The sequence below is a fragment of the Hippichthys cyanospilos genome, chromosome 9, assembly GCF_059441005.1.
Source record: "Hippichthys cyanospilos isolate Australia breed blue-spotted pipefish chromosome 9, RoL_Hcya_1.0, whole genome shotgun sequence".
Lineage (NCBI taxonomy): Eukaryota > Metazoa > Chordata > Actinopteri > Syngnathiformes > Syngnathidae > Hippichthys > Hippichthys cyanospilos.
Window position 1 is genome coordinate 8,076,190 of NC_142377.1, and position 25,553 is coordinate 8,101,742.

Consider the following 25,553-nt stretch of genomic DNA (forward strand, 5'->3'; position numbering starts at 1 on the left):
CCATTCGGGGACATTGGGGAGCATTCAAATTTATGCTCAGTCCTGGGAGTGATTAAAAACAGACGTCAGTTGCTTCAGAAGGTCTCTTTCAAAGGGCAGAGATAAGTTATTTGGCACATTTGGGACATCTGCACAATCAAATGAGCCAACATGAGAGGTAGTATACTAAAAATGCATTTACAAAGAGATAAGCATGCTCAATTTGACACGGGCGTGCTATTGTGATATAAAACATTTTTGGCCAGCAAATATATTTGCAAATACGTTTGAACGTAGCTGTAGGCTATATGCTATAAATTTAGCACTTGTAAAACAAAAAAATGCTATGCTTTTTTAGCATGTGACCTACATGATACAAATATGTTTGAAAATAAAGTAAGATAACATTGTTAACAGCAACTTTTAGGGTTCTATTATAATGTCCATTTAGCACATTTCCCATGATGCTAAGGTGGTATGCTAGCAGGCTAAATGCTAAAAACATAGCATTTTTCCCCATAAGAGTACTGACTCGTGTAGTAAAAGAAAAAAACTTTGCCTTTGACCTACATTATAACCAATACGTTTGAAAATTAAGCACGCAAACATTGTTTAATCGGAATTTGTATGGTTCTATTATTATGCGCACAAGTATATCCAAACGAGTCAGTCAAAAACACACCCCTAAAACAGTTCGGTTTAAACAACTCAAATGGGTAAAAATAGGAACGATGCAATATTTGCATCGATCCGACCCAACTTGCTCAGTTGTTTTTATATAGAGCAATACACATTTTGGGTTGTCTGGTGCTTGCATGGTGTAAAACAACCCAGAAAGTTGAGCCAGTCACCCAAATATTTGGTGGGTCCTTTTTTTTTTTTTTTAAACCCCTAATTGGGTTCTTTATTTTTTTTTTGTGGGTTTCCTCCACATTGCAAGCGCCAGGCTTATGGAACAACAGGCACAATGCAAACTACATTAAAAAAATATATATATACTGTATATATTTTTTAAATCTGTTCAGACTTTAGAGCGCATAGTCATGCTATATTTTAGAATTCCTTAAACACAAGGTCATTTTGATAATGAAAAAATAGGATTTCATCAAGGGTTCTCTAGATAAAAGCAGAACAAGTCTCACACAAATCTTCAATCCAAATTCAACCTTTTCAAAGTAAATATTCTTTTACGAGTGGTCATTTGTGTTTCAACTTTACTCGTAACGCGGCCGCTGCTCGTAGGCTGCTGTGTTTGCGCAGCGACAACAGAGAGAAGTGAAAGGCAGGTGGAAACTGACAACAGGTGCATTCATGTTTTTTCCCCCTCCCCGTCCATCATGCAGCGTGTTCACCTGCAAAATTGCTTTTGCACAATGGTCACTTCACTCCACACGTCCAATATCAAGATGCTGAAGTGCCGGTTAATGATTACACAGGACCTTGTTTAATCGTAACGTATCAACTGTTCTCCTTTCACACATCACGGCAGGTGCAGCGCACCTTGCCTCTGCTGAAGTTCTCAAGCCAGAAACCGCTTTGTAATAAACATAAATTACTTTATTGAATGAAAATCAGAATCATTTTTGGGCATACACAAAATACTGAACACACAAGCAGGGTACAAAATTGAAGTAACATCATCTGCACATTGCACTATAAAACATTGCCATACATGTTCAATAAACTATACAATTCATCTTTGTACTGTCCATTTGCAGGATTCTCATCACATATTAGGCAACCACGTTTCCATGGTGTAAACGTTGAAGAAAAAAAAAAAAGTTTGGTCCCAGCCTTTTTGCTTTGAAACATTTTGGTTATTGCTGATTTGAATACTGCAAACAGGAATTAAGGCCGCAAACGGTAATGAGGTAAATAAGACAAAGATAAACAAAAAGGAAACTCTCTAGGCACAAATTCATCTCACGTATGGCTTTGACTGCTATTATTAACACTGTGGTAACATCGAGTGCACGGCTCGTGAAGCTTCGCGTGTTCCTATCGTCGGAAGGCATGGTTTAAAGAGAAGGTTGGGCTGGAGTCAAAATAGAGGCTTAAGACCACCGTCGGCGTCCTTTGTGGCGACTTGCGGCGGATGTCACCTGCTATCCGCCAGCCAAGGTCATCGGCGAAGCACCTGTTGGCACCTCGTCTATCTACGCCACGGTACCAATGGACAGCTGTGTGTGCGCCGTGGCTTTTGTGTGTGCGTGCGTATTTGGGGGCACGCTGAGAGGTTGATAGCGCCCACGCCACCCCTACCTCTCGGCAGCTGCGTCTGGGCACTCATCCTGAGCTGTCCGGCGACGGAAACAGGAAAGAACACCTCTTACCCCCGCTTCAGCACATATTTGGTTTTCGGAATGCACGCGATGGCAGCAAAAGAAGCTGATATCAAGTCAAGATCAGCTCGATTCTGATTTGGTCCAACAGCCTTCAAAAAAAAAAAAAAAAAATAGTATGGAAAAGATCTGCGGGGGATGGCTAAAAGGCTTGTAAAATTCAGATCCACATCGAGGACTGATTCCTTCCATTTTTCTTAAAGCTGAAATGTCATCAGGCTCTCGGGCTTTTGAGGAAGAGCCCGGTTCCTCGGCCATCCTGAGCTTTCACACGGCGGCGGAGCAACATCCTGAGGAGCTGTGTTTCTGCAGCAACGACATGCGGCTGAAGGTGCGAGAGCAGACGCTGCACTGGTACTTCTTCACCTCGGCGTGGGTCTGCAGATGGGCTCGCAAATTGGAGCGGTCGGCAAAGGCCCGGTTGCAGTGGGGGCAGGAGAAAGGACGCTCGCCTAAATAGGGAAGAAGGGAAAGTGTTAATATTCAGGTTCACGTTGATGTGAAAGGATGTCCACAATGGAGGAGCACCATCACCATTAATTGATATCAAATGTGTTTGTGGAAAAAAAGCTAAGGGGAAATTAAAAAAAAAAAAAACTTCATCAAAAAGCTCTCTCCTTTTTGAAATTATTGTCATTTCTGGGAAGTTATCGAACCTAGTTACATTAAAAACTAGGTTTTAATCAGGATTCCGAGTGCTTCCAAACCTAACGACGCTTGAGTCAACGCAGGTGTAGTTACTCCATCTACCACTAGGCCTACCGGAGGCGACATTATGATAGCAAAAAGGCAGACTAGAGTCAGAATGCTTGAAATTAGCAGGCAGTTTCTCTCTTTAAAAGAGTTCCTGTGTTCTGTAATACATACATGTACTTTCAAAGAAGTTGTCGAGCATAGTTTGATTAAGAATCAACTATTAATTACGCAATTCGAGTTCTTCCGACCTTATCGAAGCTTGAGCCATCGCTAATGCAGTTACTCCATGCACTGCTAGGGCTACCGGCATAAAGTTATAATAGAAAGAGAGCGGGCCACATCAGAGATGCTGCACAATTGTCTGTGCGCTGTGGCGAGAAATATTTAGGAATTTGAGGAGATATTGAGACAAACGAGGTTTCAGAAGTCCCTGTTGACATGGCTTCTGCGATGTCGCAGCTCCGGAAATAGCCGAAACGACGAGAGCGGGTGATTTTGGAACTGCTCAGATTGGGATGCAAACTGAAACTGCCTCCCAAACGCGCTCTCTGATTTCATGTACTTTGCGACTGTTCAAACTCCCAAATGAGCCATTCAGTTTCCATCTGCATGGGGTAAAAATCCAAATTTGGCCAGCACTCTAAACAGGCCTTAAACCTTAAAGTAATTAAACTGTTGTGAACCTACCATCCAATCACACTGGATTGTCGGGTTTGCTTTCTAAAGTGATTCTTTAGGTCCAGAAAAACTTTTCACTCTGACTTTTAAACTTAGAGGTAGCAAAGCCTTTAGCAGGTAGCGCCAAGGGCCTTTGAATTCACAAACGTCTCTTATTAACACTTCAGTCAGACAAACACACGCATTGTGTGGATAATGAAGAAACACTGGTGCGGTCGAAGACTGAGTGAATTAGCATGATTAAATCAGGGCCAAATGAGATTAGCATGCTAACAAGTTGCCGCAAGTGCTCCATGATAAGAGCACTTGATAAAACCCTTTTGTCCTCATTGTGTCGTCTTCCCCAAAAGCGACGATAACACAATTAGCAAGGGGGGCATTGTTGTCAGCACATTAAACACAATGCGTGATCAAATGAGCGCAGAGTCTACGCAGGGCTTCCCGCGCATGCGATTGCACCCAGTTTGGAAGACCTCGCATTGATTGCCGCGGTTTACGCCGACCCTTCGGGTTTTACAGCAACGGCGACACGGGACTGACCGGCTGACCCGTGACTTCAAATGTAGACTTTAGCCCGGGTCGATAGAAGGATTTGCGGGTTCTCTCACCTGTGTGTGTGCGGATGTGGCCGCGCAGCAGCCACGGCCTGGAGAAAGCCTTTCCACATGTGGTACACACGCAGGGTAGGGTGTGCGAGCGGATGTGCATTTTCAGAGCCCCCAGGCTGGTGTACTCTTTCGGGCAGTGCTTGCAGAGGAAGGCGGGCCTGCTTGCGGTAACGGGGGCCTCCCTCTCCTCCTCCCCGGGAGGACTGACATGGGCCATGGCGCCGGTGCATTTCATCCGCTGGCGAGGGGCGTACGTGTGCACGGGTTCCGGGCTGGGGGGGTCTGAAGTACGCCCTTCGTCTTCCTCGCCGCTGCTGCTGGCGCTGCTGCTGAGGCTGGACGGCGAGCTGAGGTCCAAGGGGCCCGGGACGCTCGAGGGCTCCGTTTGGGAGCTGGGCAGGTACAAAGCGGGCAGGACGCTCAGGTCCCACACCAGACCCGCTGTCAGGCAGGTGGCGCTGGATGAGAGCTCGGCCACAGGGTATTTGTCCAGTGACGTATCTGACAGAGAGATGGAGGCACAGTTCAAACAACGGTTCACACCAAAAACATTGGCGTTTAGCGCCGATCAAGCTCATTGGATGCACATGTTTGCGCCGATCCCTTTAACTTAACGGACTCTTTTGATCACCCATTTTAGATTTTTTTTTTTTGGGGGGGGGGGGGGGGGGGGGGGCGCTAAAGTTGCAGCCATTGGAAGGTTTCATGGGCAGTTTCCTCCCACATATTCGCAAGGGCTCGTAACATGAATGGAGCTCTGTCTGTCGCCACTAAGGAAGGAAAGCGCATCTAACGGGCCGCAACTATCGGGAAGTTACAGGATGTGGAGTTAAACCGCATTAAAATAAAAAAGAAAAAAGAAACACATTTGCAGTCCCCCCCCCCCCCCCCCCCCCCCACACACACACACACACACACACACACACACACACAGTTCCAGCATCTACACTTGGAAGACTTTCTCACCAATGTGCGCAATTACGTAAGGAAGGTTTGCTGAACTCACCATTCTGACATTCCAGTTCACTGTAGTTGGGCTTTTGTTTGGCAAAGTACTTTTTAACCAAGAAAGATCGAGGCATTTTCCTTCTGCGTGTGGAAATGCTGTGGGTCAAAGTATCCGGCGATGCGTGGGATGTCCAATCTGGAACAAAACAGTCCTCTGCCGAGTGGGAAATATAGAAATGTGTGTTCCAATAGTCCAAAAGTTGAAGTGAAATTCAGCAGAGCAGCGTGCCTGCAGCTTTCATGTAGAATGACTAAATGCTGGCCTCTGTTCTGAAATACTGACACAGGCGGTAGGGGTGTGCTCGCCCCGAGGGCCCTCCCCACCACCGCCGCCACCAGCTCCCTCCTCCTCCTCCTCCTGCTGTTCTGTGCAGGAAAGGGGCTTCATGCGTTCCTCAACCCAAACACGGCGCTCACAAAGTGTTAGCAGACAGGATTCCAGCCGTGCTAACCTGCAGGCAAGCAAAGTTGAAGGAGCTGAGATTCATCTAAAATTGCAGATGGATTCTCACTCAATTTGGGCCTTATTTGGGCCTACAGCAAATTTTACATTGACCAGAAAGTCAGAGGCGGGAAATAAATGAATACAATTTAATGGCAACCATAAAATATTGAAGCAAAAGCCGGGGATCGCGTTTAAGCCGATGGTTTACAGCACCAACACCGGTAATGGCTTCAAATCAAATGGAAACGCAGAATCAATGACGGACATGCTGATTTGCCTCACGGAACAGAAGACTCATTCAAAGTTTTAATTAGAAAAAAATGGAGCATATCATATGCTGCGACACACAGTCACCAGATCGTGTTAGCTGAACTACTTAAGAAGGTTTTAGGACACGCATTACAAGAAACACTTGTGGTTTAGCAAGATCAAACACAAGAGAGACATCAAATGCATTTATAAAACTAATTCTCACAGTATTTCTAGGTTGTTTCTAATGGTTTATCTAGTTCTCTTGAGCTAAATAAAGCGCAGAATAGAACAAAGTTACCCTGACGTTAGAACAGCAGATGGTCTCCACTTGAATTGTGAAATGATTGAATTCTCAACATCTAAGGATGATTCTTTTAAGTATGCATGGGTCATTAGAGGCACATTTGGGTCAACAAACTTTTTGCGGGCGACATGTTACGTGCACAAAGATAGCAGATAGGTGGTTTACTTGATATCGTCAAGTTTGTCGGAACTTTATAACTGTAAACAATGAAACCGCTTGACCCTCGTCTGAAGCACATGTTAAAATGGAGCGACTAAAAAAAAAAATAACAATTGGACGTTAGGGCAAAAGCGCCACTTGGCGGACAAAAGCAGAAGTTACATATTACGTCATTGGACTGCTGTAACATTCGGAATTCCCCGTAATTATGACGTTGAATCAAAAGGCTGTTGCTGAACGCTCAATCAAATTTTGAGCGACTTTATGCTAATGAAAAAGCTATTGTTTCCGTTAACATTTGCGAAAAAAAAACATTAAAATATTGAAACCACTCTTTCAAAAATACGAGTAAAGTTGAAGATTGTGCAATTGTATTTTATTGAAGAATAATGCAAATACCATTGCAAACACCGATATGTTGCACTATTTGTTGTTGTAAAATGTATTTTTCGCTGGACTGTAACATGAGACTAAATTCACACGGCTGCCTCTCAATGGGTCATTTGCAAGCATGATAACTCGCGAATGGGGGCAAAAACGGACACGCGGTCTCTGTAAGTATGCAGGTGATTATTTTGTCACCAAAGTGTGCTCTTTGGCCAAGACTCCACAAGCATGTCCAGCGCGGATTTAAAATCGGTGATTTGTGTGCTCTTTTTAATGTACAGTATTTGTTTAATATAGATAATATTATATTCTACTGACTCCGTGTTCCCCTGGCGGTCGTTATGTTATTTGCACTGTATTGCTTTGTATCAGATAAAGAATTGGAAAAAAAAGAAAAAAGGAGCGTGTGGCCAGACTGCAAACTCCGATTGGTGGTTTCCCGTCGTAGGCGGAGTCTTGAGCCTACCCACTTGTCTTATTGGTCGAACATTTGAAATACAAACGGCAACGACAGCTTTGCTGGCTTTTTAAGCATTTGAAATCCGTACACATTATTTAAAAAAAAAAAAAAAACAATCTAATGTCGACTGCATGGCAGTGAGTCAACCCGAGAAACTAATTTAAGGTAAGAATCTTCTTTGAAGCTTTTGATGTATTGTCAAAAAAGTAAACATACTTTGTATAAAGTAGCTACATGTGACGTGACAGAACTAACTTATTAGATTTGACGTACTGCATATCTAAGTTTAATTTTTGACCAAAGAATGACAGAATATAAATGTAGTGACTGATGTGATCCGCGAGTCAATAGGGTGCATGAAGTTCGTCTCAAACGCTTAAAAAAACATTTTAAATTTATTAACAATATTGTTGTCTCATGAAGCTTAGTGCGCCAATTAAGACTAGTAGTGTGCGATTTTATTATTTTCAGACGTATTCTAAGATCCGTTTTGCCAACGCCTTTGTCAAGCGACAGATGGGCCCTAACAATGAATGTCACGTGGGGTGGGCATCATTATTTGAATCTCGATCTTTAATTGGCCGTCCAAGTCAGCTGACCAAACATTGTTATTTGTTGGACGAATGTCAAACGTTCAAAGTGTGAAAGAATACTCTTGTGAGATCGTGTATCCACCGGCTAAGAATTTGTTTGATCCTCCTTAGCTAAAGATACGTCTGAAGGACCAGTGATGCTCAGAAAACTGGCTTATCTGCTTTTTGGGGGAGAGGAAGAGACCCCGGAGGAAGTCAGATCCGAAGAAGTGGTGGAAGAAGAATGGCTTATGGTTACTTGTCAAGGTTGGTTGTGCATCTACTGTACAGTTTGATTGAGCTGGTGAAACTTCTGTGTACATTTAAAATACATCATAAAAAAGCATTTTTGACATATTCTGGCTTTTTCTTTTTTTTTTTAACTATTGTAATGACCAACGGAACATATCAACATTAAGCATTGGGTGTTCAGCAGCAGGTCTTATTATTCCTTCACTTGTCTCCACAGAAAGCAGTTCTGCAGAGATCCCAAGAGCGGCGGCCCCCATGGTATTATCAGACTCTGCTACGAATGCAACGACTATTACAAAACTAGAACCCAAAAGGTAAAATATATAATTCAATGTCTACAATGCTGACAAACTATGACTTAACACTTTCCTTTAGATGAATTATACAGTAGCACTAGTCCATCTTTACATTAAACCTTATTTTGAAGCATGCAAAATGAGTAGCTGAAGATTGAATTTTTTTTTTTTAGTGTTACAGATCCAGCCAGTGAGCAGTCCACAATTGAAAGCAAAGAAGCCAGCAACATTCGAGCCATCTCAACATTGCTTTCTCCTCATAAAGCCCTGCAAGAGCAGGTCACAAAGCTGACATGCATGCAAAAATCTTGCACATCCCACCGCCGCATGTCCCGAAATGCTATTCAGCGACACAATCGTGTTCGGCACGGATTCCAGCGCCAATTCTTCCCACTGCAACAGCCGGGAAATCGCACTCTCAGTCACTAAAACGTTGCAAGGGACACTAGTCACACATCCATTGAGCTGATACCATTTACATTTTTAAATTACATTGTTTTACATGCCATAATTCTTCTATGAATGGACAAATCATGCACTGAAATGAACTGGAGTTGCCAACAAATCAAAAGATGTGTCAAGAGAGCACACACACACACACACACACACACACCTGTTCCTACTATTAAATCGGTCCCCTCAGGAAACCACTTCTCATAACAGTTTTGCCCGCGAGGGAAATATGTACTACAACGTTGATTGTCCAGCTATATGCTCCCAAACACACATTTTTGCCATGTTGACATTTTCCACAGTAATAAAAGAAACATTGTTTACTTGGCTAACTCGGTGCAAAATCTCACCTTCCCAACCCTGGAATGAAGATAAGGTGGGTATGTATTAACTCTTGCGCAAGAAGTACCGGGGCAGTGAAGAGGCGGCACGAAGGCCTGCTGTCATCATAACGCCTCTCGCGAGCTATGTTTATCTGCTCGGACAGGGCGGTGCTCAGAATAAGCAAGGAATTCTTCAAAATGCATTAATGAAGGAAAAAAACACTTGGGAGGAGAAATCAATATTGTAACATGGTTAAAACTTCAATTTCCAAGATACGGGCCCTTTAAACAAAACTGGTAGTTTTGTAAGACTATTTTAAATTGACATGCATTGCTTTCATGGATGCAAATGCTTGTGAAAAGTGTGCCTGTAAAAGCGTTGATGTGTGTTTATCCTTTTTTTTTTTTACTTACACACAACAATAAAATACCAAAAAATGCATTCATTACCTGTGAATGTTCTTCATTACCTCATTAGTTGGAAGTTCAGCTATAGCAGCTGTGACTATGCTGTGGGAGGAGTGAAGTTCATATATAGCAAGGCACAAGACCTGCACCTGAATCAAATTAATGTTTGGTGGACGCTCTGGGCCATGGAAGACTCGCCTGATGCAGAACTTAACAGTCAAGCAACAAGACATTACAAAAGTTTTGATTTGTCTCATTTCAAGACAGGTGAGTTCCACTGTGATTCAAAAAAGTATTGCCTGAATCTACCCAGAAGGATGAATGCCTTGAGAGTTAACTTGTATGATATAAGCAAGGCAAATGATATATATAATTTTTTTTTTGTAAGCATTTGTTCCTTTTGTCTGATCTATATTTGCTTAGTTTGCCTTGCTACTTTTCCTCAGGCAAAACCGGTAGAGCTTTTGGAAACATGTCATTTTGTTCTCACCTTTTGTGTGTGTTGATTTTGACTGCTAAATCCCCACAGAGAATATACGATATGTGGTATACTTTCAGCAGATGTCAGCAAAGTCACCAAGAACATACCATTGCAACAAGTGGCCTCCGGTTGGCCTCAATTCTGTGAGCAGGAGGATATCAACTCTAACAAAGCAAAGATAAGCGTCAGGGACAATGCGCTTGTACGCTTTTACATTGTCTCTGTCGTCTGTGCCATTGGAGTGGCTACTGCATTAATACTGCAGATTTACCTTGGTGGAAATACGGTATGCTATTTGATAGTATATTAAAGTTGAATACTTACTGCATGCCGAGGTTGTCATTCTGGCGGCTTTTCAGCTCTTTGTAGAGGGAGTGTTGGTGTCGGCCAACGAACGCTGCACAGGTCTCGGCCAGAGAGTCCTTGATGATCACGGTTCCAGTGTGGATGCCGCCATCGCTGCAACTTTGTGTTTGGGTGTGGTGCATCCACATGTGCTTGGTATTGGTGGGTGAGGCTCCTCAGGTTTTCTCTACACACTCCTGGGAATTTGGTGTCCGATCACCATGGGCGTAGCCAGAATTTTCGTCTGTGGGGTGGCCAGAGTTACGTCTTAGGAATTTGCGAAGTAAAACTAATGTATATCATATATTTAGATTTAAAAATATTGTTGTTTTTTTTTTTGTTTTTTTTGTATTTGGATATGCTACAGAAAAATTCAGATTGAATGAGTATCCTGATGATACAATTTTGCTTGGTGAAAAAAGTTATAAACACAGAAGACTGAACATTTCCACTTAATTATGAATGACCAACTTCTGCATTTTTTTTTAAACTGAAATTTAAACCGTGGTCAGCAGCACACTACTTTCTTCCTCCTCCAAATCTCTCCCTATACATTTTAGTCTATGTTTACCAGCTTTTGTCAGCATGTGTGGGGGTGGCCATGACCACCATGTACTATAGCTCCCCCCTTGACAACTTCACATCTTTACCTTGCTTTTTTTTTTTTGTTTTTTTAAATGCAGAGGAGGGGTGATGCTTGTTCATGACATTCGTTTGAATGATACAAAGGTCATAAATTTTCAGGGGACGGCACCAAAACAGCCTATTGAGGAGTTGCTGCAAAATGGCTTTGGACAAAAGGTAAGTGAGGAATGAAAAGTCGCTTGATCGTTTTCACTGTTCGAAAATATAAACTTGGGCCAGACCGATTTTAATTGGCAGATTAAGGCCCTGAAAGCATCGTCCCACAATAATGTGCTAAATGGCCAATATTTGCATATTTCTTTTTACTTTTTAACGTTTGTGTACTCTAACCATTTACAGCAGTTGAATAACTCTAGTGTCATTAAATCCATAGCATACCCTTGAATTCCTAAATATACGTTTTCCGCAATATAAGGTGCACCTAAAAGCCTTCATTTTTTTTTCAAAAGTTGACAGTGGGCTTTATTTGTTGCGCCTTATACAGTGCATAAACCGCGAGTGTTCGTTTGAGGGACAAAAAAAGTAACTTAATTGGGATGTAAATTCTTCAAATTTTACCTCTGCATTTCAGTTACAAATGTGTTTTTTACAATTGCGTTTTTTATAACACCCTGTTTGAAATTTTGATATGCTATATATGCTTCAGTTTGTAAGCAATTTATGAGGTGCAAAAACCACACGCTTTTGTAAATGTGCAATCTTATAAAATCCAGAAACTGTTTAAATCAACAAAATATTTGATGAAATTGAAGTTTTAATATTTAATTGAATCATAATTCAATGAAGGTACACCTTAAAATCCGGTGCGCCTTAGTGCTGAAAATATGCAGTAAAATATGTCTTTCATGAAATTTGTTTAAGGTCAACAAATGTTTGACACCTGTTAAAATGCATTGGGAGGAAAGAAAATTATTTCTTACAATTTTTTTCTATTGATCGGCCCTACTCTAAACTACAGCCTGATTTTTATTTTTTTATTGTTTTCAAACTATGTAGGCAGGTCTTTTGGTGGGAGTGCCTGGAATGCTCAAAGGGTTGTATCAAGCTCATCAAATGTATGGCAGGTAAAAGGAAAGAAAAGCAAAAGATCATTTTAAAATATCAAAGTCAACAGTTTTGACATGTTCGAATCAGATGTCGTCCTTTTGACCGCAGATTACCTTGGAACGATATCGTCACCAGAGCTGCTCATGTGGCAAAAGTGGGTTTTAATGTATCCAAGAGTCTCTGTAAGTCATACTTTTTATCAGATTGTCTTCATCAAGATCACACGTCATTATCAATCTTGTGTTGTTTACAGCTGATGCAATAGCAAACCTCAAGGGAGAGCAGCTGATGGCCCGTTTCAGGAACTTGTTCTTCCCAGACGGCCGAGCTCTGCTTCCGGGTTCATTTCTGAGGATGCCCAATTTAGCTCAAGTCCTTCAAAGTGACCTGGCAAACTTCTACAGAGGAAAGTTATCACAGGAGATAGAGGAAGAGGTCATTTAACCAGCTTTGCACATTCAAGATATATGATTAAAGCTTAATACTGTTGATTATTTTTTTCCAGGTGCAAGGCCATGGAGGAGTACTGAGTAGCGAGGACATGAGCAACTACACCGTGGAAGTCGGTCAGCCATTGGAAGGACTTTTTAAAAGTAAGTCATGCTGAAATTATCTGTAGATGAAAGAACGACTTCCATTTTTGTCCAGACCAGATTTGGGGTTGTTACTTTTTCTTAGATTTTCGAATTTTGGCTCCTCCTCCACCATCCGCCGGTGCAGTTTTGCTGTTGACTCTCAAGCTTTTCGAGGGCTTCCAGCGCCACAAAAACAAGACCTCTGAAAATCAAACGGCACTCCGCTGGACCAGTGAGGTATGGAGCTGCACAGCATAATGTATATCATGAAAGGTTTGTCTATTTTGGTCAAGAGGAATTGTGTTCATCTTCCTCTAAAAATGTCTTTCTTTAGGTTGCAAAGGCTCTAAAGGCAGCTTTCACAATGGCAAGTGGCACGAAATATAACTTGTCTGTGACTGAGCTGCTCACTGACATACTAAGGTAAAATACACAAAGCCATCATTATGTTTTTTGAACAAAGCACTTTGTATAAGAATTTAAAGACACACTAAGCATGTGGCGCTATTGTTTTTCTGCTTTTCGCATGGTTTATTTTAATTATGATAGTGTATATCAGGGACCTGCATCTTTCTGCTGTGGCTCTTTGTGAATTTAAAAATGACTCCATCGAATCGAACTAGCCTATCGTTAAAATAAAGCATTTTAGATAGAACTTTTTGCCAAGATGACTGCTTTGCACATCTTAGTATTTTTTTCAGTGGCCCTTATTTATTTTTACTTTTTACTTTTTCACGAATGTTTTGAGCTCTGAAGGCATTTGAGACCGCCTGAGTTTGATGGCATTTCCAAACTTATGACTGAAACTGAATATTTTTTTTGCAAATATAAATTCCACATTGTGTGAACTGGTCTTTAATTCATTTGAAGAGCATCCTGCACAATCCACATGTGATAAAATGACAATACAGATGGCATTCTTTTAGTTAGCTTCAGGTGGAACATTTAATCCCGGCTTTCCTTTCCTAAGTGAGAGGATTACTTACTTTTAACCATCCTCATTTTAGATGTTTGTGGCTCCCAGTGTTTTAGTTTTTTTATTCTCTCTGGGGGACAGTCAAATGGCTCTTTGACTAGTAAAGGTGGCCGACTCCTGGTCTATATAACCTCATATGTATGGACACAGACATTTTAACAGTCATTCATGCTTCACCAAAGAACACTTGAATCTCCATCAGAGGACCACACCAAGCTGACAAGTGGACAAGTAGCCGTATTTGGAGCAGATGACCTCATCGTGTCAGTGGCAGGGTGAGAAGGCAATATGACATTGGTATGTGGCATTTGATTTTTGAAACACTCTTTTGCAAGATGAATCTCCTGCAGTTCACTGAGCAGACCATTTGGGAGCCGAATCCTAACTCAATCAGGCATCATTCTTAACAGCCTCATCCTTGATTTCAGCTGGCCGGACAAAACCGTTGACCAACGCAAAACGAACAGCGTGAGTGCAGTTACACACAATAAAATCCATCAGATAATATATATATATATATATATATATATATAATTTATTTATTTTATTTATTTATTTTTTTTAATTAGATGAACCAAATCCAACCTTCGAAAAGACCTCTGTCGGCTTTGATACCCACAATAGTGGCACCGGCCTGGAATAGATGTGGTACCTATATGGTACTGGTTGTATCAGGAAGATACAGTTTAACTACAATGACTCAGGTAGCATTAACAGCAGTTGGCTTGTTAGTTACTTTGTAATGCGAAACATTTACCACGTGTGCTCTAGGTGCTACTACGTTCCCTGCTTTATGAAAATGAAGATGTGTTGCTGACAGGACCTGATGCAATGTGTAAGTGTGCAAACAGATTTTACAAAAGTTACCTGTTGTGATTAACTTCATTACCACTATAACTGTCCACAGCTCAGGTTCCAGAACTTGTGAATGCAACGGGGCATAAAGTGGAGAGGATGGAGACGTCAGTCCATGGAGTGCTAAGGAACAAAGACGTAATTAAGAAATGGACTTTCTACTATTCTTGAAAGTGTCATGTTCTCATGACCTTCTACCAACAATACAAAATGTCATGACACTGAAGTGGGAATTGTAACATGCTGAAATAAAGTTATTATTCTTTGTTCGGCAGTTTAATCTAAGACATTTTTAAGAAAAACCCTCTACCAGCTTTTTAGTTTTTAAGATGCATTGTTATGGTGGAAGATCAAAAGATTGATAATCAGAGATGTCAAACTCTAGTCCTTGAGGGTCGGTATCTTGCATATTTTCAATGCCTCTCTAACAAATCTGATTCAAATGATTAGGATCATCAGAATCAGGTGTGTTGGGCAGAGAAACATGGAAAACATGCAAGAATACTGGCCTTCGAGGTCTGGATTTGACAGCGTTTAGCGTCTTTATTGCTATAATTCGCTATGGCTGCAGTGACAACTAGGTCCTTTGCATTGATGCGGTTGGCTAAACTTCAGCCACTTCAATGGTAAGTTCCTCCTTACAAAGGGTGCATGCATATCACTTTCAGCAAAGGTGTTCTTTAAGTTACTTTTACCATTCATTGGACGGAAAACTCACATGATCCTCCTGCTCCTGAACTTACCCTTCCACCCACCATGAGCCTATCACGTAAGTCGAACACAACGACTGCCGAAAAGTGGTAACTTCAGCATGTGATTGAGTTTTGCTTCATGCTTAAAAATTGATCATACAGGAAATTAAAAACACTAACTGTAACGAATGCATCATTACTACCTTTTTAGGTGTTTCCATTTTCCACAAAACGAAAGAGTTAGTGCCTGCATGCATGTGCTCACTGAGGAGCGCCAAGCCTGTTACGTAAAGCTGATGTACAGACGAGATACTGTCAAACTTGCGTGCCACCTACATCACAGGGTGGGACGTGTCACATGTGTGGAGTCTGAGGACAAACATGTCACTCAAAGCACGGATTGGTTACAGTAAATATTTCTACCTGATGTCGTTTGCAGCAGCTGTGTGATGTGGCGATTTTCAAGTTATGTTCTCAATGTTGGCTAATTAAAACGTCAGTTAGCTGAGAAGAGACCTTAACTCGTACTGCCATCATAGACATGTTACAAATTCCACTATTTCATTGTCTTTCACATCGAGCTAATTGCGTAACTTCAGAGATATATAAGCTATACCTGATGATGAATGACATAAGATGGATGGACTCCAAAATTTGATTTGACATGCACAGAAAAGCAGCCACCTGCCAGTATCTTACAGGTAGTGGAAAGTATTCAAGTACAGTAAATACATTCAACTCCTGTATTAATCACTGCATTTCCCCATATTTTGAATAAAATACTTTTATTTCTCTTTCCCTTAAATCATACATACAGTTCATATATTTCTGTTTTTGTACACGGTTTGTATCAATAAGAAACAAAGTATATTCCACCCAAACAGGAGAGACAGGTGGAAAGTCCAGGATGTCCTCGATTGAGAATACTACAATCAAGTAGGAGTAGCTTGAGTCAAACGATATAGACCAAAAACAAATGTCCACTACAATGGACATAAAAGAAAAGGATGCGCCTAAAGAGTATCATAGACTCATTAGCTAATCAGATTTCCTTGTATAGACACTCTCACAAGTTTGGAGTCAGGGCTGCTGTCAAGTTTTATTGCGTTGCCAGCAACCAACCTCCAGCGATCCACTCACTATTTTTTTTCTAATTGGTGATAGCAATATTCACTTAGTCCTTTGCTGAACAGTGGCTTCAAAAGGTCACCTAGCAACTATCAGAGCCCCAAAACCATTCAGCATTTCTTCACGATGAATTAACGTAGAATGACCCAAGTACTCTGTATTTTATCGCTTTAATCATTGAGACTGTAGAGAGCAACGTAAACATCTCAGTTCGGCCACATCGGGCGCAAAAACGGCAGAGGCGCACGTGACATCATGCAACCAACCACAACAATATTGCAAACCGTTATAAATGCACAGATATGAATAAGATGTGTTGTTAATCCTAATGATAGCAGAAGTGTTTTTGGTGAAATGAATAGTATACTATAGAGTATATACCCTGTTATGTGCCTCTGCAGTCACAGTAGTTGTTTGTCAGTCTACCAAAAACTATCTTCGTGAACGACCGGTCGAATGCCATCGACCCATTGAGCACCCTTCTTCAGATATTTTGCTGTCCTCTTTTTCAACAGCATTTACAGTAAGAGTATATTGATATGGCACATTGCTGAAAAGCATCTCGACAGTGGTTAGGGAGCAGAAAAGCATCTCTTCACCAACTGAGTTCACTTGAGTTCGACAGCTGGAGTCCTTATAGATGAGCTATTGCTCTTAAAAATGTCTTTCTAACCAGTTTGAATTGGTTTGATTGATGCCTTTGTCATTTAGATAAAGAGACTATGCCAGAGAATGGTGCAAATAATCGCTGAAATATTCTTGTACATTTAAATATAGTCCATTTTCTTGCTTGCACTGCATCGTGTTCTGTATGTGGATGTTAGGTTCTTTGTGCAAACAAATTGGAGTCTCTCTGTGCTGCCAAGTCAATCTAATCTGCCCAGGGCCGTCAAAAATCAGTGGCACTGGCCGTTTTTTTCTTCTTTTTTTTTTAGATTGCAGATTTGTCCTCCCAAGGCTAGCGAGCTCGCCCGCCAGCTTGTTTCCATTCTCTAGTTGGCAAGTAAAGTTCACATTCTGAAAACGTATTTGACGAGCAAAGCAGTGTGGTGCTATGCACCGTTTAAATTTAGGTTGGAAAAAAAAAAGATAAATTGATCAAAGCTGGTTATTAACAATTAAGTAGAAATGTGTTATATTTATGCATTTTTCACCACGTAAAATAAAAAACAACACACACACACACACACACACACATATACCCAATAATTTGTCATAAAATGCTGTGATACTTATGCCAAAGGGAAATATTCATTCCTCACTATCTTATCAAGACTGCAGTCACGCGCTGTCATTAAAATGTGTCCCAGTGAATGCACTTGTTTTGTGCTGAGGGCGGGGATGAAATGCTGAAGCAAGTGGGCGTGACCGGTCGCACTCGGGTCAATATTAGAACAAGTCTAGAAGAATCTCACTCACTCACCTCGTCAGCACACAAGAAGTGTTATTGCATTTCTGGAATGATTTCCTATGTGGCAGACAACATATTGTCTCTGACGTGCCGCTGAGTTGCTGGCGAGACCAGCTTGTCTTCCGAAAGAAACCATCAGGGTGAGTGCTTGTTTTGACAACACTGCTGTAAAACAAATGAGAGTGTTAACATGTTTTCCTGCGTTGCATTTCCACAGAGCAAAACCCCTTCTGACCTTGTTTGGATTCAATGGATCCCAACCCCGTGTTGAAAGAGAAGTTTTTCATTGTCACGCGCGGGAAGTCGCGGAAAGGCTTCTCCCGGGGATGCATCGGTCGGGTGGAGGCGGAGATGCAGAGCGGGGAGCTGATGGGGCTCCTCTACTCTGGGGGACCAAACGCCGGGAGCCCCAAGAAAGGAGGCGCGGTGCAGTGGGAGGACACGTACTCGCTGAGCCGCCACCAAGCTCAGCTCCTGCTCTTCATCTCCTCGGCCAGCAAGCGCCTGGAACTGCTGCGCAACCCGCAGTTGTTCTCGGCCATCTGTGAGCTGGCCGTGGGCGACGTGGTGGTGGTGAAGAACAAGAAGGGGCATCTACCGGGAGTGGTGAAGAACCTGATGCAGATTGGGAGAAAGGAAAACAAAGATGATCTGCAGATGTTGGCCTTTGAGGTGGAATTTGTGGTGAGTCCCTTTTGACATTCCACTATTATAGTGCAACAAGCTCTGTTTGTGGCTTAAACATGTCCTTCTCAAATAGTGGGGAAAAGACTTTGTTTTAGCCATGTGAAATATCATTGCAATGAAAGGATTGGCAGCATTTTTTTTTCAATTTCAGGCACTTTGATGCACCCGTTTTTTTTCTGTTTTAGACTAATGTGTAACCTGAATACAAAATGTAAAAAAGTAGTTGATTAGTAGTTAGTTAATTATTCCATGTTGTATTTTTTTCTTTTGTTGATGTTAAAAAGCATAAACTTTAGGTGTACTTGCACATTTTTTTTTAGATTATAATCGTATCTGCAGGGTGAGTGGGGGGCAAAAAGTTTTCTTTCACAAGCTTTGCAAAATTTAACTGAGACGCACTGATATAAACATAAAAAAGATGCTTGTGATTGTTATCCTCAAGAGTGCGGAATGCAGGCTGAGGCAAATAATTACATAAGTATTGGTACACATCTTGATGTAAGGCATCCACCCAAACAGAGTGTACTAGAGTGTAATTTAGAAAACTAGTCACCATCTAAGTTGTGTGTACTAGTCCAGTGGCGGGGGCCACTTATGGTCCACCGCCCATCTTTAAGTGGGCCGCGATAAATACTAATGAGGACATTGAGGTTTTCCCCATTTGGCAGAATGCTGAAAGGGTGGTTTGTGTTTATGATAATTACTACTTAATTACTGGCATTTATGCACGAGCTATAAATAGCTTCTTTTTTTGCACGGTATGAATGTTAAGTTTTCATTAAAAGTAAATTAAAATTGGTATGGATTGTTGAACATTTTGCACAGGATTTACAGTATTTTTTAACAAATCAAACCTAAGTAAATGTTTGTTGGATTCATTATTTCAATTAAAATCATTCAAAAGATTGGACGGTGGATTACACCCCAAAATCCTATTTAGAAAAAGATGTTTAGGTCAGAATTGTTTTAACCTCTGTACTACATAAACAATATGCAATGCATTTATTGATTTTGGTGTGACTGATACATTAATTTTAAAAATTCCTAGTGGTTGTTGCATCTTTCAATTTTTCTCTGTGATCCTCAGGGGAAAATGTGTGGAGACACTGGTCTTAATCAGATTTTCTCTGTTTGCTTTCTAGGATCACGAGCTGACTTCATCCTCTAAAAAGTCAGTCCCGGCTCTGCCCCTGTTCAGCGCCGCTGACATAGTCCAGGTGGTCCCATCTTACTCAATCCCCCTCGGACTAAATTGGAATGCTGGCCATCACGGAGGTATGTTATGAGGACAATGCTTCATAATTAGAAAATGTAAAAGTGAATGCGGCTTAGTAGCAAAACTGGTCGAGTTGCTCAGGAATGCAGAAGAGTGGAGCCATCACATGGCAAAAGCTTGGCGTGCTTGCTGAGTTGTCTGCATATTTGAACCTGTGTTATGTTAGCCAACAGCATGTCAAAAGATGAGAGATACAGAATGTCATATGACTTTTTAACCCGGAGCCTCCCTCCATTCTCATAGGCACCAACAAAAAGGGGGTGATGCGCAACAACTCCATGCCTATTATTCGATCAAACGCGGAACACAGCATCAACCCGAGTCCAAATCACAACACATCACATGCACCTTTGGAAGTGGGGACATTGGTGGAGGTCATGTCCAATACGGGGGTCACAGTTTATGGGGTTGTGAGGTGGCTGGGTGTCCCGGTAGGAAAAACTTCGGAATGGGCTGGGATTGAATTGGTGAGTCTCAAAGCTGATCATTTTTCTTTTGTTGTGCAAATACGTGCCATTGACGATATGTGTTCTGTGCACCATCAGGACTATGATGTGAACAATTGCTCTGATGGGACATTCAAAGGCCAGCGTTTGTTCACCTGCAAAATGAGCAGGGCTTTATTTGTCCCCGTCACTAAATGTAACCCTGACAGCAGGTTTGTCAGCTCGCCAACAGGAAGTGACAGCTACAGCCAAGCGGAAATACCTCCAGGTTAGTTGCTTGATGCAATGGAACCATTTACCAAACAAATTATTGTGAACCAACCGTGTCATTTCTTGGCTTTGGGAGGACTTTTTAATGACAGTAATTGTCACAAAAGATAATTGGCAAAATAAGTTTGACTCCGTGAAAAAAAAAAATGTTTTGATCTAAAAGTCTGCCAGGGTAACGAAATAGGTTTATGAACCTGAACTAGACAGACCAATGTTTTTTTCCAAGGCAGATGCTGATACCAATTAGTCAAGGAGGCTAATGACCGATATTTGGAAGCGATATTCATGTTTGGTAAAAGCAAAAATATTGGTATAAAACAAACAAACGAATAAATAAATATATGCATAAAAAACTAATTATCTCTTGAATGCTGGTGATTTTAAGCATACTTGATATAATACATTTAAACAAAAAGCATTGGTATGTAATTATTTGTTGAACAATTTTTCACATATGCATGTTGATTTTTTTTAATGATTTTTAAAATACATTGTAGACAACATACATCTTGATTGTAAAATTCCAACAGAAGGTTCAGAGAGCTTCCCTGGTTATCAGCATGTCTCACAAAGTTAAATAAAAGCTTACCCCAAAATAAGGCTGATACCAGCTTGATACAATACAATGTAAGGTTAATGCTAGCCCTGTGTGTCCACTCTTAAAACAGCATTTTTGAAAGCCTAAGGTCTACATTGTGTGTCTGTGAAAGGTTATAACTTGTTATCCAAGAGACACATTGGATATGTATTGGAAATACAGATAGTTTTGTCACTACTAAATGTATTGCTAACTGTATTTGATGTGTCACAAGGCAAAACCAATGTTTTTGTGCGCTCTAGTTCCCCCTTATGTGGATTCTGAGGAGTATGTGGCACCCATTGCTGAATCAGACGCCATGTCTTTGTTAGTGGGAAAAATGAAAGGGATTCAGGGTCACATCAACTCCTGTTATATGGATGCCACTCTTTTCAGGTAAAACCAGTTCACCACCCATCAAACACCTAATGATTAGTAGATGCCATGGTGCAACTTCATTCTTGGGTAACGTCAAGTGACAAAGTAGTTCAGTGCAACTAGATAAAAAAGCAGTTGTTTTCTTTTTTTTCAGTTTGTTCAGCTCTTCTGTGACCTTGGATAATATCTGCCAGAAACCTGCAGACACTGCAGAGCCTATTGCTTCCACGCTGAGAAAAATAGTCAATCGGTTACGCAGGTATTAGTGATTTCCTACCATCGAGACAACATTGTCTTTTTTTTCATATGCCCGCTTTTAGCTTGCAAAATGAAAACACTGACATTTAGAAAACCCACAAGTGGTAAAAAAAAAAAAAGATTTCTTTATGACGGTGTGTTATGTGCTCATAAACATGGCATCATAGACTCATTGAGTTCAAATGCATGTCTTGCAGACAAGGGTTCGTGCCTGCTGCCAGCGTCATGAATTTCCGCAATCAGCTTGGCTGTGACACATTTCGAACAGAGGAAAAAGGTGCATATTCTTCGAAGCCCTCTCTCGTATATGCTGAGCTTGCAAAAAAAAAAAAAAGACAATTGATTTTAAAGGGCAAATGTATTCCTAAATTTTCTTTCTAATCACATGTTACTCGTGGGCCCACTTGTCTAAACACAGATCTCTGATTAATATTGAATGTGTAGAATATGAATTAAGCAGCAAAATCCATTAGGTTTGATCAATCTCCAGGGAAACCATTTTGCTTCGGCACATTACATGACCAAAAACAGCTGAGCCATGATTGGTCGTTACCTGACGTTTAATATACGCACTATTAATCAGAATGCCGTGTTTACACTTACGGGCCGTATACAGCATTTTTTGAACTCCCCTTTAATTGTCATTTTTCTCTGCAGACCCAGAAGAATTCATCACACTTCTGTTTCAGAAGGTCCTTGGCATTGAGCCGCTGCTTAAACTCAGGTATGACCTTGGGCAGTCAAATTTTAAATCTCTTCTCTTTATTAGGGCCCAACCGATTAATTTGAAAGCTGATTAAATGGGCTGATTATGTCGCTTCAAAATTTGGCCAAAAATAAATCAGCCAAATGACCGATATTTGGCAATTATTTTAAGGTTTTACCATTATGTAGTCTATTCGTTTACATAAGTTGCATACAAGTAACACTGGTGTCAATATTTATTATAAACAAACAGAAATTCAAACGGTAACCTTGTATCTTTAAATATATATCAATAAATTTGCTGACGTCATTCTATGAACCTGTCATTCAAAACAAATCTTCATTTTTACAAGAAATGATTACTGTAGGTGAAATGGAAGAAAGCTGTGCAAAGAATTGACCTGGATGTCACTAGTTTACACACAACCTAAAGCCGCAGTTTAACACGAATACCAAATACTAAGAACGCAAACACATGAAATTAACTAATGTCCTTATAGCTTCTTTAATTGCATCACACAATGCATTCCATGAACTGAAACAGTATTCGCTATATATGTTATTGGCTAGTTATTAGCTATTGGCATGAATTGGCACAGGCCTGCCTATGAATAATGAAACTCTGCACATAATTGACGCCTATTAAAATGCATTGGGAGGAAACAAATATGAGTTGATTCGTTATAATTTTTAAATTAGTCAGCCAATTCGGCCAATTTTTTTTTTTTTTTCCCCCCAAACATCCGCATCAGGAAAACCATATTGGTCGTGATTTATATAAGATAGATTACCGGTGCTAAATACAGATGTCCCCCAGGTCAAGGAATGAAAGCTATCAAGGGGCCTACACATTCCAAATCTTTCTGGAAAAGGAGCAGCTGACACAGATACCCACAGTTCAACAGCTGCTGGACACTTCCTGCCTGTCATGCGATGTCAAATTTGAAGAGGTACGGGAACATGGAGTCCAGGGAGGACTAACAAGGAATAACTACTGCATGAATCCCATTATCATATTTTACCTGTTCCCTAGATGCCGTCCTGTCTGATAGTTCAGATGCCAAGGTTCGGAAACAAGTACAAAATGTTCTCTCAAATCATTCCGTCCATGGAGCTGGACATCACCGACCTCCTGTACAACTGTAAGGAACATACGGTTTTGTATATGTCAGAACAGACCATAATTAATCATTTAACAACTTTTTTTTTAATTACATCTGCGTGTTTTTCCAGCTCCTAGGCAATGTTTCATTTGTGGGCAATTGGCAAAGCATGAGTGTCTCCAATGCCTGCCAGATCACAAATTGTATCCAGGGAGAATTAAGCAATACTGCTCAACCTGCAACACACAGGTAGGCATTTTTTTAAATGAGAAATAATACTCTTATTGATAAACATGACTTTCTATTTATTTGACCGCTTCTTTGTTTTCAAGGTGCACAGACATTCCTCGCGACAGGGGCATTTCCCAAAACCTCTGACAGTACCAGCTGAGGTAGCTACAGGTTCCCCTGCACCTCGGCAAACGATGCAGCTGTTTGCTGTGCTTTGCATCCAAACCAGTCACTATGTGTCTTTTGTCAAATCTGGTTCTGATCCACACTCCTGGCTCTTCTTTGATAGCATGGCAGATCGATGCGGTGAGGATCTTGATCATTATCTTCTTTTTAAGCGCTGCAATGACGTATTTCCCCCCAAATGTTCGTGCAAACATTGACATGTTTTGGTTTTCGAATGAAACGGTTGCTCATGACTGATAAAGCAGATAAGGATGCACTTCTTTTGTCTCTTTAATCTCCTCTCAAGCTGATAACTGATCTCATCGCTGCTTTTCCTCGCAGGCGACGATCAAAGGGGCTTCAACATCCCAGAGATCCAAGCCTGTCCAGAGCTGGGTGACTTTATGGCACAGTCTGAGGAGGAGCAGGCAAGGGTCAACCCCACGTGTGCTCCTGAACTTGTGCGCAGGCTGCTGTGTGACTCCTACATGTTTTTATACCAGAAGCCGGGAATGACTCTGTCCGGTACAAATCAACAGGGGCCTTAAATGTATGACTCCAAGGACGCAGTGTTCTTGCAACAGTGCCTAAATAATAACTTTGCACTTTATCAAACAGGTTTTGATTATTGCATCCAAACAGCAGGGAGGGGATTTTTTTTTCAACATAACAAAAAATGCAGTACTGTTTAGAAGGAAACTCTTTAGTACTAGATTTTGCTTTACATATTCAGACATATCAGGAATATAAACCAAACAGTTTTTTTGTTACGTTTTCATTGCATTTTTTTTTTCATTTTTTGTCATGAATTTTCAAATGTATGGTTAGACTTAGAATGTTCTATGTGGATGTTGTTATGCTTTCCTTTTTTTCTTTGGTTTTATGCAATAAACACTCTAGTTGTGCACTTTAGATTGACCTGAAAGATAATTGGAGTCTCCTTGAGCATTTATCTTTTGTCTCTTGAGAAATGGGGTGCGGAAAATACAAATATGGTCAGATTGTGTTTACTGTAAACAATTCCAATGTGCGTCATTTTCATGCATCAAAATATTGAAGTTTCACTTTACTGAATCAAATTCTGCATGGATTGGCGCTCTACAAACTATTTGAAGACGTTGCATCTGAGTTAAAAAAAATACTCTACATCTACATTCGTTTACTCCATGAGTGTAGGATGGTTATATAATAAGTTACGAAGGTGCATGATGCACGTAATGTTCGTTTAGCAATATTATTAGAGTGGTATTTAAACGTTTTTAATCATTTCACTGATATTGAAAATGGCATGGGACTTTGGAGGTTGGTGGATTTTATAGTAGATTTTAACGCCCCCTTCTGGATGGAAATGGGCTCGCAAACTCAGCAAGAATTCACGGAACTGAGTGCCATAATTTCACGTCGTATTTTGCTTGCTCGCGGATTCATCAAAACACGCATTAGAGACCATTTTCATTACCGTTAAAATGATAGCATGTATGAAAGTTGCTTTGGTGAATAGATTCAGACCTATTACAGATAACAGACAATACACACGCGCCCGTCTTAGGCCATTAAAGCCGTTTAAAATAACAAAAGAGGCGTTCACATGATGTAAACAAGACCCACGGAGATGCTAGCAACTGTTGTTGAAACACTTTCTGGTTGACAACATTTCTTAGTTACTACAGTTAAACACAT

General features: G+C 40.9%; 4 protein-coding genes across 4 annotated transcripts; 3 read left to right on the plus strand and 1 right to left on the minus strand.

Annotated features, from left to right (window-relative positions):
• Window positions 1–1,514: 1,514 nt before the first annotated feature.
• snai1a (snail family zinc finger 1a) lies at window positions 1,515–17,938 on the minus strand. The gene is made up of 8 exons (XM_088422626.1): window positions 17,790–17,938; window positions 14,559–14,669; window positions 12,411–12,538; window positions 12,254–12,320; window positions 10,428–10,692; window positions 5,310–5,763; window positions 4,304–4,804; window positions 1,515–2,773 (listed from the first exon to the last, which is right to left on the minus strand). Exons 6-8 carry the CDS (start codon window positions 5,383–5,385, stop codon window positions 2,589–2,591), a joined length of 762 nt encoding a protein of 253 aa, XP_088278752.1. The 5' UTR covers window positions 5,386–5,763; window positions 10,428–10,692; window positions 12,254–12,320; window positions 12,411–12,538; window positions 14,559–14,669; window positions 17,790–17,938; the 3' UTR covers window positions 1,515–2,588.
• Window positions 7,348–9,223, plus strand: LOC148418692 (uncharacterized). Its single transcript, XM_088422627.1, has 4 exons — window positions 7,348–7,483; window positions 8,023–8,157; window positions 8,360–8,456; window positions 8,612–9,223. The coding sequence occupies exons 2-4, from the start codon at window positions 8,049–8,051 to the stop codon at window positions 8,865–8,867; spliced, it is 462 nt and encodes a 153-aa protein (XP_088278753.1). The 5' UTR covers window positions 7,348–7,483; window positions 8,023–8,048; the 3' UTR covers window positions 8,868–9,223.
• Window positions 9,808–14,942, plus strand: LOC148418693 (glutathione hydrolase 7-like). Its single transcript, XM_088422769.1, has 15 exons — window positions 9,808–9,889; window positions 10,181–10,389; window positions 10,463–10,614; window positions 11,132–11,249; window positions 12,090–12,157; window positions 12,249–12,322; window positions 12,394–12,575; window positions 12,646–12,733; window positions 12,819–12,952; window positions 13,050–13,138; window positions 13,874–13,966; window positions 14,042–14,159; window positions 14,261–14,395; window positions 14,463–14,526; window positions 14,599–14,942. Exons 1-15 carry the CDS (start codon window positions 9,808–9,810, stop codon window positions 14,715–14,717), a joined length of 1,725 nt encoding a protein of 574 aa, XP_088278895.1. The 3' UTR covers window positions 14,718–14,942.
• cyld2 (cylindromatosis (turban tumor syndrome) 2) lies at window positions 17,751–24,785 on the plus strand. The gene is made up of 14 exons (XM_088422625.1): window positions 17,751–17,917; window positions 17,995–18,461; window positions 19,607–19,739; window positions 19,984–20,207; window positions 20,286–20,454; window positions 21,297–21,429; window positions 21,566–21,670; window positions 21,867–21,946; window positions 22,327–22,393; window positions 23,192–23,324; window positions 23,408–23,516; window positions 23,608–23,726; window positions 23,810–24,014; window positions 24,216–24,785. Exons 2-14 carry the CDS (start codon window positions 18,027–18,029, stop codon window positions 24,419–24,421), a joined length of 2,118 nt encoding a protein of 705 aa, XP_088278751.1. The 5' UTR covers window positions 17,751–17,917; window positions 17,995–18,026; the 3' UTR covers window positions 24,422–24,785.
• The last annotated feature ends 768 nt before the right edge of the window (window positions 24,786–25,553 follow it).